General features: G+C 35.2%; 1 protein-coding gene across 7 annotated transcripts in view; it reads right to left on the reverse strand.

Annotated features, from left to right (window-relative positions):
- PAM (peptidylglycine alpha-amidating monooxygenase) overlaps window positions 1-19,452 on the reverse strand; it is a 68,903-nt gene that overhangs the window by 6,509 nt on the left and 42,942 nt on the right. For 4 of the 7 annotated variants that reach the window (XM_062512709.1, XM_062512707.1, XM_062512706.1 and 1 more), the window contains exons 14-20: window positions 16,309-16,614; window positions 11,798-11,927; window positions 6,685-6,801; window positions 6,098-6,170; window positions 4,554-4,761; window positions 3,720-3,920; window positions 843-961 (exon numbers count right to left, since the gene is read on the reverse strand). In XM_062512709.1, the coding sequence (XP_062368693.1) occupies window positions 843-961; window positions 3,720-3,920; window positions 4,554-4,761; window positions 6,098-6,170; window positions 6,685-6,801; window positions 11,798-11,927; window positions 16,309-16,614 (1,154 nt within the window). The remainder of the gene's footprint in view (window positions 1-842; window positions 962-3,719; window positions 3,921-4,553; window positions 4,762-6,097; window positions 6,171-6,684; window positions 6,802-11,797; window positions 11,928-16,308; window positions 16,615-19,452) is intronic. The other 3 variants (XM_062512711.1, XM_062512710.1, XM_062512708.1) reach the window with 1 other exon arrangement.

Here is a 19,452-nt window from a genome sequence, read left to right on the forward strand (position 1 = left end):
TGCTGGTGTGAAACCCCAGTGTGTGAAAGGAGAGGAATTCCATTTCTACTGAATGTTTTCTTTCTCCAGGGAGATTATTCCATGTATTAATGCTGAAAAAATTATATTACTATTATTTCTATCAACATTATTACAATCCATTTTATCTGCTGAAATATATATTTTCAAAACTAAAGAATCTTGGTTGGAAGCCCACACATTTAATTTTTGTTGAAGTTTGTACACAAAACAGCTATTTGCTATACTCAGAAAAAATAACTCTCAATGTAATTCTATGTTGGACTGGAAATAAAGAGTGCATGTGGTACCAAAAGTGGGAATATTAACATTAATTCTTTAATCTAACACAATATACAGAAACTGTTAAAAAAACCCCACAATTTCTATGTACAATACTGCATGAAGAACATTTAGGCTTAATTTACACACTAGTAATTGTAAAGAGTGATGTAACCATACAGTTGCATATTATTTCTGCTTAGGAATAAGCTCTACTTTTTGACAAATTACTAGCATCTAAATATATGAATATTTGAATTCCTTCATTATTCTCTTAAATTAACTTTTAAGAACTGTACTGGCTGAAGATATTAGCTGTAGGAATCATCTAGAGGAATTTAACATAGAAGTTACTATAATTTTTAAATGTGTACCACATGTAGAAACTAAGACCCAAAATTCTAGTGTTTTTATTTAGTACTATAAAGAATTCCTTTTGAATATCTTACATAATAAAACTTCTTATTTCCTGCAATAGTCTTATGGAAGTTGGAAGAATAGAATGTTACCAATGTTCTCATATATATAATTCTATGCAACAGGCATTCTGTGCAGTACTCTACCTTTCTAACTGGAATGAAAGTATCAATTATTTCTCCAGTAGAGAAGTTCATCACAAATCCTTGCACTGATTCTGCCTCTCCAGGATAAGGCATTCCATTAACTGCAAAGAGGAGACCACCTGCAACAACATTAGATTTACCTTAAGAAACCACACATAGCAAACTGCAGTGAAGATGGAACTGTAACAGTTTAGATGAAAAAAAGGCTGTCTGAGAGACAGAGACAGAAAGATAATAAGAAACTAAACTACAAGAGGAAGGTCAAGTGATGTGTAACTCACTGAAACATTGTTATTTAAGAGATGAACACTTATTCAAATGAGAAGGCAATATATAATATATATAATATATATTATATATATAATATGTATAATATATAATATATAATATATATATTATATATAGAGTATACATTATATGTATTATATGTATTTTAAATGTAAAAGGAATGTGAAGATTTAAAAAAATAATCTGAAGAATGCTTTGCTGTGGATGGTTGACCTGATAGCAGAAAGTTCTTTCAATGCATCAAAAGCAGAAGGTCAGCTGGGGAGTAAGTGGGACCATGAAAGGAAAAGATGTGAAAGAGGGACTCGGGGATTATATGGCCAAGAAATTTGTTTTGTCAGTTTTTTCTGTTTAATATGTTGGGAAGTTTCTAACACTCAGGTTTTTTTCCTAGAAGAGATCAGTGGAGACAGATCAACTGGAAGCACAAGGTGTAAGACAAGTTGGACATTAGTAATGTATGAGGTTTAGATAGCATTCACTCAAATTCAGAAGGAAACCAAACGTGAAATCATTCAGGCCAAATTAAGTAATCCAAGCACTGCAAACAGCCACTTCTCCAGAAGAACTCTTCTAGCAGAATGATGAAGTAGTGCCCACCTAAAAGGACTCAAAAGGGTGCCTGCAAACACACATTACCAATTATGGCATCCATTTCAAGTAAAACAGTAGAATCCATAATGAAGAATAAGGCATGGGTACGTGTGGCCTGTCAGAACAAGTTGTTATGGCTTCTCTAAGGGCTGTGCCTCAGCTTCGAACAGGGAGAAAAAAGCACACAGGTAAGCAGATTCTATAGACATACCTGCACTTCCAGAAATCCCTTGATGAGGTAGTGTATCAGAGGTTATTGAACGTGAGTTATCAAAGGGCTGAACCAAAGATCCACTAATGAACAGGAAGCAAAGAGCAAAGCTTATGGGCAGAGCTTGTAATTCTTCAGGACAGAGAAGACTGAATAGTGTGACCTTGAAGTGATCAGAGTCAGAAATTTTATTCAATAGTTTTCATGAGCGACTGAAAAATGGAGTGAACAATGACATCCAGCAGCCTGAGGATGATAACTGAGTTCTGTGGAGAAGTCAAAAGCTTGATGATACTAAGGAAGACTTTTTATAAGAATATGTTGTTAAACAGATGACAGAAGAGCTTCTGCAAAGACAAATGTAAATGGATGTTTCTTCTAAAAAATAATCTAGATCATGCCTATGTGGTGTTTGAACTCAGAACTGGCAGCTACAGCTCAGGAGAGATATCTCCAAGCCATCCCTAAAAGATACCTGAAATCTCCACCTCCACGTACAGTGTCAGACAACATTTCAGTAGAATATCTGGCATCATGAGGAGAATTAGGAATGGAGGGGACAGTTCTCCACTATGCAAAACTCAGCATGCACACATACTGAGTACTAAGTGCTCTTTTATTCCCTGCATCTCAAAAAGGTTCCAATGAAGCTAAAGATGCTGGCAGGGAAAGGCAAATACAATACTCAAGGGGCTGAAGCAATTAAATACCTTATGGGGAGAGACTAAGGTGGCTGGGGTTCTTTGGCTTGAAGAGAATAAAGCAAGATCAAGGGGTACCAGACTGGGGGAGTGTGGGACTGTTATTCAACTTCCAAAATTCTGAGATTAAGAAGCACTCAATGAAACTTGGTCACTTTATATATTAATAATAATAAAAAAAAAGTTGGTAATCAAATTCTGGAGCCTCCAGTAGTTGAAGACCAGTGGACCAGCCAATACAAGTCAGTTCAAAACTGGATTAGAATTTATGGACAATATGCCTGTAGAAGGATACTATGAAGAAGAGATCAGAGGTTACCTCCTAAAACTGCTAAATAAAGGGTTTGTGGATGCATGGTGAGTAGGAGAGCAATGACTAGAAAATGCATCCAGGCTTATACATACTCTCAGAATGCCTCTTTCCACTGTCAGAGACAGATAGATATCAAAAATCTCATCCAGAACAGCATTTTTCTACATTCTTGGCAGATGTAAAAGAGAGAAACATGATATTAAATTTGGCATTAAGGAGTCAGGAACTGAACATGCCAAAATTCCCCATCCAGTTCTTAACATTTACATTACCTTCAGTATCGGTATTAAAAATCTAATCCCAAAACTTAATACAGTAATTGTTAACCAGACTGATATTAGAAACCACAATAGTTTCTGTTTGCTTTCAGTTCTTTTGTTTTATGAAATCAAAAACCCTTCTTGATCATTTGGTCTCAGTTTTGCTTTTTTCAATGGAGTTCAAAATGAGTACCAAGAAATGTTATTATTAATAACAATTCATTATTAACTGATTAACTGTGCAGTCACCAGGAGGCAGCAAGATTGTCTACTTGCTGACATCACATTTAGGGAGTAATCAATCATTTTTAGAAGCAGAGATTAGATGCAGGCTTCCCTCATCTGCAAGTAGGAAAACAAGCAGTTCTCAAATTTTCCATTGCATCAGGACTACTCTGGAAGATAAATTAATAATTGTCCTAAGATAACATGACAGCACTTCAGGAAATAACATGGACATCCTGGCACAAAGCAACTACTTGAAACATGAAGAACAAGAAAAAAGATTACCTGGAACATATGAAACTGCAAACAACTCTCTTCCAAATGCTTTGTGTTTGATCTCTCTTGTGAACTTCCCAGACTCCAACCTGAAGCATTGAATTCGACCATTTTCTCTGTCTGCAACGCACAGCTGACTTAAATCAGGGATCAGGGCTAAGCTGTGAGGGATACGAAACTGTCCAGGCCTGGGTCTTCCTAGAGAAGTCTCTGCAACAAAAAGACCCTAAGTTTGTGTCAAAGTACACACTGAAATGATCAGTTTTACTTAGAAACAGCAGTATGTCACATAATGCAATGTAACCCTGGGAAAAGACTATGGTCAGCTTGCTTTCTCTTAGCATTTTAGGTAGATAACTCACGGTAGCCTAGTGCGTTTTCTTTATAAATCCCAAATTTAGAATTTGCAATTTCCTGAGAATATTCAGCATAGTTAGAATGATACATAAATCTGAGTCAGGCAGAAATATAATTACTCACAAAACTTAAAATAAATGAAATCATAGCATAAATCTGGCAAAAATGATTCCTTTCTGCTATGTTTAAGAAAAAAAATTGGCTTTGTGAAAGTCAGAATATTTTCTTGACTAAATAGGACATGCCAATATTTACTCTGAAAGCACGATAACAAATCCCCACTTTTTATTTTTAGTAAATATATAAACACTATAAGTAGCTGTAGAAGAAGACAGAGAAACTTTAGATGGAAGGACAAGGCTGAAATTCATGTAGGGTCTGGAGGGTATTTCTGATATAGAAAATAATTTAAAAAAATTAAGAGTAACATCAGCAATTTTGTGGTTCATGATGAGTTCATTGTTAACAGCAGTATGGGTAAATTACCTTCTCCCCACTGCATGACATACATTCCATTTGGAGAGAACTGAATAATTCGACTGTTGCAGTAGCCATCAGAGACATAAATGCTGCCAGTGATTGGGTCCACGGCCACATCAGTTGGTTGACAGAAATGATTTTTGTCACTCCCTGGTTGCAAAGCCACACCTAAGACCAGCAATGGCACTTTGTCATTGGCTCCTAGTTTGAAAACCTTTTTTTCAGTCAAAAGGAAAAGAAAACAGGTTTCAGTTATGGAAGGTGAAACTTAGGACCTAGATGGCCTAGGGGAAAGCTCCTATCTCTGTGTATAAAATAAATTTATATGCCAAACATAATCTTAATATATTGACCATAGCATCTATTATGTTTTTCAATAGTGCTGATTCTGGGAAACTTCTGCTTGAAATACAGATTTCCTGTCATTACAAAGCAAACAATAAGGTTCACTTTCTAGATTTAAGTGCATCGATAAGCAAAAGACATAGCAGAAAGTTGCAGAGGGATCTTCAAAAGCTAGAGAGAGGTGCTTCATGAGAACCTTGTGAAATTCAACCAGGCCAAGTGCAAGATCTTGCACCTGTGTCGGGGCAATCCCAAGTACAAACAGAGACTGTGAGGAGAAGGGATTGAGAGCAGCCTTGAGGAGAAGGTGTTGGTTGACAAGAAGCTCTGGTAACAGCCAGAGGGTCAACCATGTCCTGGGCTGCACCCAGAGCCCCATGGGCAGCAGGGCAGGGAGGGGATTCTGCCCCTCTGCCCTGCTCTGGTGAGACCCCACCTGCAGAGCTGCCTCCAGCCCTGGGGCCCCAGCACAGGAAGGACATGGAGCTGCTGGAAAGAGACAAGAGAAGGGACACCAAGGTGATCAGAGGGACAGAACTCCTCTGCTATGGGGAAAGACTGAGAGAATTGGAATTGTTCAACCTGGGGAAGAGAAGGCTTCTGGGTGACCTAACTGTGGCCTTTCAGTTCCTGAAGGGAGCCCATGAGAAAGACTGGAAATGGACTTTTTACAGGTGCATGTAGAGATAGAACAAGTGGGAATGGCATCAAGGGACAAGGTTTAGATTTGATATTAGGAGGAAGTTCTTTACCACAAGTTTCTTTGCCACTGGTGAGGTTGCCCAGAGAAGCTGTGGCTGCCCCACCTCTGAAAGTGCCCAGACCGTATTGGATGGAGCTCTGAGCAACCTGGCCTTGTGGAAGGTGCCCCTGCCCATGGCAAGGCAGTTCGAACAACCTAATCTTTAAGGTCCCTTCCAATTCTGACCATGATTCTATGGTCTGAGTCTATGATTCTATTATTTCTACATGCTCTTTCCTTGTAGCAAGTTATTCAACACAACTATATTCCATGAAGTGCACAGGGGAAAATTTCTGTAGGCATATTCTTAATGTTATTCTTAACAGGCAAATAATAATAATAATTATTGACTGAAATTCTATTAATTTCAAATAATTCTTGATAAGCAATATTAAACCCTAGGAAAATAAAAATATCTTTTAGCAAAATATTAAGTCCTGGTACTGAAGCTTCAGAAACATACCTGATGAAGAGCTACATCAGTGACCCAGTAGTTACCATTTTTATCTACACTCAAACCATGTGGTAAATAAAATCTGCAAGCACAACATAGAAGAATGGAGTTAAAAACATTTTTCTGGAAGAATGATACAGATGTGAAGATTTCATTTTTATCTACAGATCAAAAACAAATGCTGTACACACTATGTGTAGCATTTAATGAAAAATACAGCTTTAGAGCTTAGAATTTTCCTGACAAAAGTGTCTCACTTATGAAATTCAGTTATCTCAGATATCTCACTCAGCATCTATAAGGGCAATGTACAATATTCATGAGCTCTGCACTTCTGTTAATCTGTCTGGTAAATGCAATTGTACGAAATGTAAGAAAGCAGAGGTGATAGAGATGGCAAATTGATGTTATTATTTTTTAAATTTTTATTTATTTATTTACTTATTTACTTGAAGATACTTAAGAGACTATAATTACACAATTGTATATAAATGCACAAATGTAATATTAAACACAAAAATGGGTTTAGGGACTCTTTGAAATAAAAAATATGGAAATATTACTTCAATTAATATGAGCAAAGCAACCCAACTTACAGACTTTTGCCTGTGGCATGAAGCAGTTTTGCATTACTTGGATTCAGGACAATAATTGTGTTCTGTTCAATTGGTCCAAGTCCTCTTTGCTGATAGACAAATTTGCTGTCAAAAGAACTGTACAAAAATATTTGAATAGAAAGCCAGCATTAGAAGGTTCTACTAATGAATGATATACACACAACTTAAGCCAAGTTTTGTAGTTCCGCTCCAGTGTTGGGTTACTGGGTTCTTTTTTCTTTAAATATAAACCTCACTACATCACTGCATGATTGTAAAAGTTAAAAGTGTTGTATGTCTGTGTTTTCTACTGAGGTTATGACTTCCAAACTAAAGGAGCACCAAATCAACACAGCAACAATTAAATATAGTCCTAAAGCAAGTGAGTAAAAAACCCACTTCAATATTTTTTTTATTAATTTCATTGCCATGGCAACCCAGAAATAAAAAATTCAACAATGCAGCCTAAAAAACAAATACAGGTAGGGCATACCTGCCAGCAAGACCAGGTATAGTTTGTACCATCTAAGGCAGTCAGTGCATGCTTGTGGGTTGTCTCCTTTTTCTTTTTTTTTTAATATGAAGTTCAATATTTTGCTAGAGCTTACTGCTACAAGATTTAGTTCTTATGGTTCTTACCCTTTTCACAGTGTGCTTACACAAGACTGTAGGTTATTACGTGCATTCCTCCTAATCCTACAAAACTGCACTCAATTTTCAGGGTACACGGAATATATTAATAAAAAAACACTTGAACATGTCACTATTTCATATGTTAAGAATCAGGATAAACTTTCCAGAGGACATTTACTAGGCATGAAATTATCATATGCTTCCAAAAATTAAAGATATAGCTGCCTGTATCCTTACAGAGAAGTTGGCTATTACTCTAACCTGTAAAAATACATGTTCAGCTTTTAGTGAAGATAAACAGAGTGAACATTTCAGGCTAAATGTTACAGCATGGTGCTTGATGTGAATGAAAAATGCATGAATGCAAGACCCTGCTCCCACTTTGTATTTTTAAATCCATTGTTAATCCCAAGAGAAATCCAGCCATGATTGACTCTACTTGGTAAACAAGAATATACTTTGTTGTCATAGAGAAGGCTATGAATAAAGCTATTAAAACTATATATTGTACAGTTCTAACAGTCTCACACCCCCATAACATTAAATATTTACATGTCTAGAATTTTTAATGTGGAAAAGCAATATTGCCCTCATATACAACAAAAAAAATCAATACAGAGCATGTTTAAGTTTCTGCATAGGCAATGATTAAAAAATAATATTTAGATACTGCTATTGCATATAGCAACTACCCGTAACTATTTAATTTCTGGCAGAAATAATATCTGATGGAAAATAAACCTTGTGACTAAGAATGGTTAAGCCGAAGGTGATAGCTACTAGAACTCTCCAGAGTTCTGCCATCATGTAGAGGGAGACAATGGATAAATGGTAATGACACATGAAGGCCTATGGTGGTGTTGTACCTTCATGTTCGAACATGATTCAGGAGGTGCTGTTATATTCTTTATCTTTCATTGGTACTCATGACAGTAATCTGCCATAACCAGTTCTCTTAATTTTAAACTTTTATTTTAAAAGGAGTATAATACTCATAAGGGCTTGCTCTAGCCATGGATGACCACAATTGGAACACTAACAATGGACAGACTGAACTAATCTTATTTTTAATCTACATAGGTAATGGCAGAAAATCTACACAAATAATCACAGAAAACAATCTTAGTGATGGCAGATATTGTACAAAACAAGCCCCACAGAAAACATGATTGTATCTTTGCAGAACTGACTATCTAGACTAAAAATAATTACTGGCTTTCCTTGTTATGATTTTGGTTCTTAGTAATGGTGTTGTCCAGACGCCGAAGTATTTCCTGCTATTCCCAGCTCTTCTGGGAACTAAGTGTTTTCAGTGTAAATGAGAGATTGTATGGTATGCAGAGAAATTCTAGTGAACTTGAGTTTATGGGAGTGATCTTCCATTCATTTTCTCCCTGTCAAACTTCTTTTCTAGGAGGATGATTAGAATGCTACAACATTAGTCACTCTTTTCTTCCCAGTGTTTGAGATTATGTTCCTTTGTTTTAACTGATAAATAAGAACAGAAACAATGTTGACTACTTCTAGCTTAAAAGAAGCAAGACCAAAACCACACAAAGAGAACAACTAAACACAGCAGTTGTATTGCTCTAAAACATGGTTTTCTGATAGGTTCTGCACTTTGATACTGAAGGACAAGTAAAATCCACTGCATATCTACTACTTCTAATTTCAAACTCCAATCTAATTCCACAGTTATGTTTCTACTTCTGATTTGGTCACATCACACTAATGCAAACCATTTCCTGCTAAATCTAGTATCCTTCTTGTGGGCAACATGGTAAATTTAGACAAACCACCTGATCTCATAACCTCTGAAAGCACAGCCCTGAAGTCTATTCTTGATCAATATCCATCACCATTGTGGTATTGTGCTCAGCCTGCCTACCTTGCTAAGAATGCAGTAACAAGAATGTAACTGATATTCTCTAATAAATTCTTTATAAATTGGATAAATAGCATACATTTTTCATCACAAAATGCAAAATAACTTCCAGCTGATTCACTGCTTAGCCAGCTGAATAGTTTTAATTTTTTTCATTTTACACAACACATGTTGCTTACAGCAAAGACTATTCTGAAACTGAAGAGACAATGCTGTAGAAGAACCTTACTTATTTAAGAGGATTATTCTTTTAAAAATCATATGCTGAAGGACTGCTACAGCCACTACAAAGCTCCTACTGTATTACAGGGCTTGTCACAACATAACTTTTGTGCTCTAAAGTAGACTGAAATTACCTTTTGCAACAGCATAGATCATTCAACCAGCTATATTTAGCTGAATGAGGATACAGCTTTTGTGGCATATGTTAATAAGGCATTGGAAATATTTGTGCACAGCCTAACAGCACAGATTATTTTTGTTTAATTTGCTTCTATACTAAGCCGATGAAGCATTGAAACAGAAAATAAGTTCTGGGCTTTCAGGCTATTGATTTATTATGCTTACAGTTTGGTAAGGAATATTATATTCAATTAAATGTGTATTTGCAGCTTTATTATTTATTATCTAATGATAAAAGTCAACTTAAAAGTGTGATAACGTCTTACACCTCCCCCACACAACTGTCATGACAAACCCCTTCCAAATACCATATTTTTCCTTGAAAAATGAGAACACCCATTGCTCCTTCCTTTTTCATCACAATGCATGAAAGGGATCTCAAACTTAAGGCCCATGTATGTACCCCAATACAAAAAGGGAAGGCTGACTGGGTGAGCACGTTTCTGTGTGCCTCTTCTCCATGCCACAAGATGTGGAACAACAGTGTAACAACAGGCATTTTTCAAAATACATTTTTATATCACTACACTCTATATGAAAGGCCTACAGAGTTGTAGTTCAGATGACTAAGGGTCCCTACCAACACTAGTCTTCCTATACATTGATTAACTATGCTTCACAAGAAAAAGAAAAAAAGACTTGGGAACAAAACCCCTGAAGAAATGGGGCTCAATGACTAATTACCTTTATGGAAGGCCATGTGTAGTGCTACTGAGCACAGGTGGTATGTACATGGATTTCCAAACTATATATCACAACTCCAATCTTCTTTTGCAGCCACAGCATAATGAAGCTGAAGTTCTATCTGTCTCTCAACATGGTTGATTCATCATGCACACCTGCTGTTTTAGGGAATGTTTTTTTGTTTTGTTTGAAATCTATAGACTTTCCCCGTACTGCTGGATCTCAAACTCAGGTTTTGTGCTCTGGATTGTTGGTATATTTCAATTGCCACACACTCAAAAACATGTATTTCAGAAGGACCAGCCTATTTTAAAATATTTTTACAATTCTTTATTCAACAATACAGAGAATAATGCTTATGATCCTGAGTAGGAGGATAAAAAAGCAGCACTTGAAATCTGACTAATACAATCTGTATGATGCATCCTTTCAAATTTTGTAGTCTGTATTTATATACACTTGAGCTGGAGATACCACTGACGCATGAGAATACTGTATGAGAAATAAATTATTTCCTTATCTGCTGCATTATGTTATTTAGCTTAAAACCAAAATAACTTACTTTCTTTCATAAAACACTATTCTAAGCATAATTTGTTATCATAATGTTCAGAATACTGTCCTATTTTTCAGATACTATGTTATCTTAAAATCAATTTATCAGGATTTGAAAACAGCCTTACTTATAGCTACATATATAGAGAACAGATGCTTAAAAAGAAGAAGAAAAAAAAAAGAGAGTTTTTTTTAAAGGGTGCATTTAAAAAGGGTACCACATAATATGCTTGTTCTACTTCTTCACAGTATTCTGTTACAATTTCAAAAGTATTCATATAAAGACATATACAATTTTAAAAATCAAAGACATAAGAACCCTGTAAAAATAGATAAAGTACTCTTTATTGGAATATTCTGCTCTAAAAATAATATACCTATAACACTTTACAAACATTAGAAGGACTACCATTCCAAAGGTCAGACATTTTTTGGTTTGAGTGCTGCCAAATGCAGCAAATTTTATCGAATGAATAGAACAAAATTTGTTTTGAGAGAGTACCTTGTAACAATCCCATTTTTTTTTCAGTGTATATAAACACAAAGAAGAATACACTGGACACAGGTTTCTACATCTTAAATGCAAGTACAAATTGTAGCATACCATACTAAAACATTATTCACTAGGCTAATTATTCCTGCTAAGAGACACAGAAAGGTAGGGATAATTAATCTCAGTGACTATGATACTGACATGGTCGAACAGTTTGAGGACCTAATGTACTATGTTCTTTTCCTCTGGAGACACATTCTTACTGTCTAAAGATCTAATAACTCGTCATCTTGAACTGTCAGTCACCATTTCTCTTTGAGTCTCTGAAAGGCACTTTCAGCCAAAGAACAGAATTCTTAAATGGAAAAAGAACTTCAATCTGTCTTTCCCTGAGAAGGTATATAAACAGCACACAGGAATTCAACCTTCTAATTCACCATTTGGCAAGGATCTTTACTTACTTCTCATCCCAAACGTGATCACCTCTGTGGAAGACAACTAGGTTATTTTCAGGGTCCAGAGCCAACCCAGAAACTTGGCCTAGTTTGAGGTCTAACCCAGGCCACTCCAAAGCCTCTGCTATGTGGAAATCTGACCAAAGAAAGAAAGAAAATAATAATGTAGCATATTTGTAAAAAAAATCCAAATATGGTTAACTGGCATTTGGTACAGAGTACTGGGAATTACATGGACATTTTCTTACATGCAATATTTCCATTCAATGCGTTGTAATTTAACTCCAAGCATAGTTTTAACACAGTAAAGCATGCACAGTCACTGGCAACCTGCTATGTATAGATGACAGAAATGTCAAAACTGCTTTTGACTCCGTTCTTTTATCCATCTTATAAAGATACATGTATATAGACTCTAGAAATTTTAGCAGCTCTGTAAATACTTTCTACACTGAAAGAGTACAAAAATGTACCATTCAAATCAGCAGGTAAATTTAACTATTAACTATCAGTGCTTTATTAAAAACTGCATAGTAAATACCATGAATCACTAAATTAAATACGTGAAAGGTGAATCATGTGGGGTTTTTTATTAAAGCTTTTAACACTAAGAAAAGAAGACTTCTTTTTCTACAGAAGACTGTAAAACTCAACTAAGTGAGAGAAATTTAGTTTTAGAAATTAACATAAAAAGCTAAAAATATGGTCTCTTCAGCCTCTCTAACACAAAAGTAGACTGATAAGGATAGAAGGCACACACTGTTCAATATTTGAAAAGTTGCAGAGATTTGACTGCAAGGATTAAATTCTCACAGATCACCTGCTTAAATACTATTTGGAAGAGGCTAGTCTTGTGTGGCTTGGGCAGTATATTAAGAGACAAACAAACTAGATTATTAAAAATAAAAAATGCAATGGCAAAAGTGATATCATTAATTCTGATAAAATAAAAATAGAAAAAGACAAATCAGAAAAATTGCTCTACGTCAGGAAATCTACCACTGCTTTATTTTCAAAATTGATTTTTGAGCATAATTAAGGTATTTCTACAATGCGTAATTGCATGTAGACAAATACAGATGAACTGATGATGAATAAGAAGCCATTTCTTTGAAGTTATGTGAAACTGGAGCCACTTCACTAATAGTCGATGAGTTTGAAAGCAATCGTGCTTTACTTTGTCACTTTCAGTTCACCCAGAGTTTGGGAGTTCTGCTGTGATCCTAAACACCAGACACGAGGGTACCATCTAGGCAGGTGAAACAGATATCCAAATTCACAAAGTGCCCAGGAATCCTGCTTTGAAAGAAGGCAGATCACAGACCTTAGAACACAGTACCCAAAGAGTCTGAGAGGGTTCACCTTCACCTGGAAGTGATTTTCCAGTGAAAGGCAAAATTAATGGGAAACAGTGTATAAAATCTTTAAGCCACCTGTGCAACACATCTGTGCTGATAATACCCTCCCCTTGTATTTCACTTGGAAGGGATGTAGTCTGAGGAGTAACAACAGGAATGCAGTGGAGGAAAAATCATTCTCTACAACCTATCCAAGAGAAAGAGGAAATCGGCACTGAAAGCCTACTGCAGACTAGGAGATGTTTTACCTGTTTCAACTGTGATATCATAACTAAAGTAGGTGACCTAGAAGAAACCTAAAAGCTATCAGCAATTACAATGTATCCAGGATAGCAATCAGGAACTTGTAAAACAAGACATCCCACCCTGTAGAAATTTTAGCTGAACAAAAGCTGCAAGCTAAAGGAAAAGCTGTTTAAAAAAACCTAAAAAAAACTATATACATATTCACACTTTTGTACAGCTAAGTTGATCACAGCAAGTGCAGTGCCAGGTATATTCACAGATGTTTGGATTTTGGAAGGATTAGAAGAATGGAAATTCAGAGTCTGCTTCCTCACTTGCTCATCCCATATCACTTTATGTTAAACTCCAGAAAGCTTGTCTATGTTTCATGTTACAGAGGCCTCTGAGCCTTTTTAAAAAAAGCTAGAAAAAATAAAAGTATAAACATAGGTTTAATTTCGGCCTCTATTTAAGTTTTTTCAGAAGACACATACTGTAAAATACAAAATGTTTATACTTAAAGGAATAAAAGATTTCTGATTGATCAAAACAATAAAATTAATGTACAGTGATATACAATCTAACCACAAGAGCCCCAGCCTCAATACAATCTTTATACTTGATTACATTTTTCCAAAATTGGTTTAATTAGTATTGTATTTTATTTTTCCTTTGCAAGTCCATTCTGAAAATCCTTTCTACAGGTTTATCTCAAGGCAACTAGCTTTTAAATAAAAACTCACTAAATTTAGATTTCCTTTATCTAAGACTTATTACTATTTCCCTACAAGAATAAGTGGTCCATGAAACAGTTTCATCAGAGCACTCATTTGAATCTTGACAAATTTAACTAAGCACTGTACAAAGGAGTTTTGGAAATGGGAAAACTACACTCTTTGACTTCCTTAGAGGGTAAAATTGTACTAGTTGTAGTGATATTAAACAACCTAAGATATTAGTGACCAGTCTAGGGTAACAAGCTAACAACAGCACAGGAAGAGCAGTAGTATAAGGTTTGAACATTTATAACAACTTTACTTACTGCATTAGCCACTTGCTATTTCAGGCCAATTATGTATTAAAAAATGGAATATCTGCATGACTAAAAATATTAAACTATTTTAATACTGGTGATTTTTAAGCCGTTAAATGACATTAATTTAACAGCAGAGTCTTGTCGTAAAAAAAATTTGAGAATGTTTTCAATTCAATACAGCAAAGGTTTTTACAAAGAGGAAATTTTTTTTTATTAAATCAAGGTAACTTCTTCCCCCAAGGAGGAATATTCTCTTATGGAAGATTTTGTTTTAAATACGTAAATACTTCCCTAAAAAGAAACTAAATATATGCTTAAATATTTCATTGCTACAAAAGTGTTTTTGCCAAAAGATGGTACTGACCACTTCTCCAGGTCAGGAATTCTGTAGGCAAAGGTACTACAAGCATAAAAAAAACACCTCCAAAAATTCTAATTAAGAAAATATCAGTTTTCTTGTTTCCTATACCTCAAAATTGCATAAATTGAAAGTTCATTTATTAGCTAGTCCTCCACCAACAAATTCCCCCCAAATGAATATATGGCTTCTGACATACTCAAGCAAATACTTTCTGTAGTTAGAATTCATGCTACAAGGTATGTCAAACTGAGCCATTTATTCAGCTCACTGACGTTCCTTCCTCTGGATCCGTGAAAAGAAAAAGGAATTTTCTTCTTTGCCTGGTACGTACCACATGTTATTGGTTAAAACTGAAGAAACTGCTTTTGCACAAATGATATCCACATTATTTTCCTAAACATTTAATTCCAGTGAGATTTATGGAATTATTTATGATTAACACATATGTCAGGCACTTAGTAACATTCCACCTGTTTTTTTGCCCTATGACAATAATGTGACAGGCTCTTATTTAACTGGATTGCAAAACAAAATACTGGAAAATCCTCATCTTTGGTTTTCTTTTAAAAACAAACCCAGGATTTTGGTGAGCTCAAACACTGTAATAGAACCTCATATAAGCAGAGATAATACATGTTAACATTATGAACAGGAATAAAAATAAAATGGTTGATGAATGATGCGTATATGCCTACAGAAGTACTTGGAAACATCAATCTGGGTGGTTGCAACATAAAAGCTGGCATGTGTGGCTACAGCTTATGGATATAGATGGCTTTCATGCAGTCATATCAGCTTCTCTTAGGAGATACTCATCACATGCTGCATTATCTGTCTTTCCACATTAGCAAGTAAGGCTAAGGACAGTCAATATCACAGAGACCAAAATGCAAGTAAAATGAACACTGTAATTCCATGGTTTCTGCTGTCATAGAAACCTGAAGGGAATAATTCTATTTCTAGCACAATAAAACAGCCTGTACAAGAATATTTGGAGAGTCAAGCCCAATTTGAAATCGATACACAGAAAATTTTACTTCTGAAGAATTTTTCAGGATTATCTACCATTCATTCTGAATTAGATAAAAATATCTGACAGAGTAACAGCAATAAATTTTATAAAATTATGTATCTGACAGATCGAGGTAATCACCAAATTCATAAAAAGTATTGATTATTCCAGGAACATTTTATGGTAGTTACTTGTATTAAATTCTTCACTTCCTGTGATTACTATATCCTATGTGTACCTTGTTCCAGTGTAACTGATATAAAACCATCAAGTAAAAGTCTTAAGAGTTGAAAATGACACCATATTGTTCAGAAAGTACTGGTGGTGTGCCATCAACACACATTCTTTATTCACACATGGAGGGGGAAAGAACTCCAGTGAAATACCTCTAAGTAGAGGGAGAACATTTCAGTAATTAGGAAGAATGTCACGCAAAATACTCCACTAGAATTCCCTTCAGATTTTGCTAATGTGGATCACAGCTCTTATGTTGCGCTTCATTGTATAAAATTAACCCAAACCCACCTCCTTTATGCTCTTTTTCCCAGCTTCCCTCACCATGCTTAGACTGTTGTAAAGAGAAATGCCTGTTCTCTGGTGGCCTCAAGGTAGACTCTAGTCTGTAAAATTTCTGAATTCTGTCTCTGACAAGAATAGTATTGTCCCTTTCATCATGATCTGCGTTTTCTCTGTCAAGATCCTTCTTTTGGACTACATTAGCAATCTCTGCTACAAGATCTGATTCTGCTTTTTCTGTAGGGTTATGCTTATGCACATGCATAACATCTTCCCTTTCTCCTAGCAGCTTAGAAAGGAGTGAATAGAAATCACCTGCACAGAAAAGAGAAAAGATAAAAGTAAAGGAGAAAATACACCAATTATAACAGATGGAATAATTTTAGAAGGCTTGAGCAGGGTACAATGTAACAAAGTTATTCAAACAGTTACTGACAAAAGTAGCAAAGAGGAACTGTTACAGCCTCAGGAACTGAAGGAGCCAGGTTTCTAGCACAAAAATATACAGTCAAATCATTACTGACTTTAAATTACATATAGATGCCCATTTTTACCTGATACTCTGGCATCAAAAAATCATCACCTCTGGAGAGATGTTCTTTGGAACAAGAAACAGGAGAAAAAGAGAAAGGGAAAATGAAAGAAAAAGGGAAAGGAAAAAGTGTGCACATTTCAGTAAAAAAATATTTATGATGGAATTATCCAGATTTGCCAGACAACTGCAGAGTTATATTTTCACAAAACAAAGAGGGAAAAACTCTATAGTTCTATCAAAATTTTTACTTACAAAGACAGCAATAGACAATCATGATACTTTTAAAAACACATTTCTTTGAAGTCAGTCATTGTATAAGAAACTTAAGCTGTAAGAAAACCAAATTTCCCATTTGCAAACAGATTCCATAGCACCCACTGTAGAATAAAATACATGATCCATTGAATTGATTTTTATTCATTCAGTCTGGGTTCTACTCCTTCTTTTACTCCAAACAGTAACATTCCTTAGTCATGGTATCATCTGGCAGTGAAAGGAAAACTCTTCTCAATGTGTTTGCTAGCAATGCAGTTATCACTGTAACTTTCTTAGGCATTCAACAAACATTTTAGTACATCCCAGAACAATAGCTCAAAGCAAAAAAACCCCATGAAAACAGAATTTCTTGATCAAGTATCTTGGCTGCCTGAAACTATCATTAGTTCTATTAAAAACCACTGCATCACTTGAGTGGAAAGAGACATTCAATGTGTTTTAAGAGTTACTGCAAGTAGGTATCCTTCTATTTCAAACACAAATCACTTGTAATTAAAAAAATGTACTATTTTATGACAGTCTATAGAGGACATTTTTCAGAAAAGTGAAACTATAAATAATAAAGTTTCCATGCAAACCAAAAAATTAAACAAGGAAACAAACACCACCCCTCCCCGCAACAAATTAAAAACTGAAACCCAAAAAAAAAACCCCATTCAGAACCAGAAGTCATCACTTGCAGCCTTGTGCAGAGGAAATTAAGTATTTAGAAAATGGTTCCTAGAGGATCTGTTATCTTATTAAACAGTCCCTGTTCAATTTTGATTTTGAGTAGGATTGCCTTCCTTGCCCTTAGAAATGAAATATCCTGGATGACACACTCTGTCAGAAAATAGCTACTGAAGTAACAGGACTAATTTCAATGAAAATAACAAAGCAAATTAGAGAACAAACAAAATCATTAAGCTATACAACAAATAGTAATTATTTGCTTCATATGCAATTCTTAAAGCTAGAGCACTTCATTATCTTAATACTGTCATTTAATGAGTCCAAGTACTGATTCAACACAAATCCAAATATTTTAAAAGTATATCACAGGAGTTTTGGATACAAACCATACTCATACTGAGAAAGATTTTAATTATTAATTAATTAATTTTAATTATTTTAATTATTAAAGCAACCATCAGCTGGTGCTGAAGCAGAAACACAGCTGGAATTTCCTTTACGAAGGAAACATCTCATATGTTTCTCATACAAAATACTCTACATTCTTTTCCTAAATACTCTCCTAAACATTTTCTTAAATACACTATTTTCTTAAAATACTCTACTTCTCTTTTCTTCCCCAACATTTTAAAAATTAAATTAATGTCATACAAAACAAACGTTTTGGTTTCATCTGTGGTTGGAGACCTATATGCAGTCATTTCCAATGAGAGGTCCGAGTGGTAACAGCAGTGCTCTCACTAAGGTAACTGTGAGAAGTCTCCCTAAACAAGCCTGATGTTATTTTAAACTGCAGGTCTTCTTAAAGCAAGCTTAATGATCATTGCACAGTTCACTCTCTCCTAGTTCTATATTAACTGTCTAATCAACTGACCTGTAATTATTGGTTGCTAAAGGACAACAATATACTACACTTTTTACAAAAAATTCAGAAATCTATCAGCTTATATGCTCATTCTAGTGGAGTGAAGACGTTTGACAGCTTCATGCTTCAGCCAAAAGTACTGCATTCTATCTCTGGTGTGCAAGTGTTGTCACAGAATAATTAACCCAGTCTCTAAAACAGATATTGCTTGTTGATTTAACAAATAAAAAATACAAAAAAGTTATTTTGTTTACCTGCCTGATATTAGCTCCTTCAAAAGAAACTCTTAAAAGATAAGGCACAATAGAAGACAAGAAGAAAAGAGAGCAGGAGAATTCAACCTAAAACACAAAATGCCCAAGGAATAATTTTTAGGACAGGGTGCTTTCATAGAGAATTCCAGTGGTCTTTATGGAAGCTATTAATCAGGGATTCAAGTCGAAGTAGGGTGATCTGTTTTGGTTTTCTCCTAGAGTTGAGCAAATGACCATAAGGTATGTGAGGAATCTTTGAACACTGGTGTATAGAGTAGGACAGTTTGAGTACTGCAGCCACTCTCCATGGGTATAGATGAGGTATTTTCTAGGCTGAGCTTGTCCTGTTTGAGATTTCATTAAGCAGAGGTTTTGTAACCACAGCAGTTCAAAATATTTAGGAACTGTCTGAATGCATGGAAAAAGGTATGCATCAGAGAACAGAAATGGTCAGAAATGCAGCTGCCCTAAACTGCATTCCTTTTTTTATGTGAATGTGTTTGAGAATACAAACTCCACACAAAGTTCAAAAAACATCCATGAAGTCTACA

The sequence above is a fragment of the Cinclus cinclus genome, chromosome Z (genome assembly GCF_963662255.1).
Source record: "Cinclus cinclus chromosome Z, bCinCin1.1, whole genome shotgun sequence".
NCBI lineage: Eukaryota > Metazoa > Chordata > Aves > Passeriformes > Cinclidae > Cinclus > Cinclus cinclus.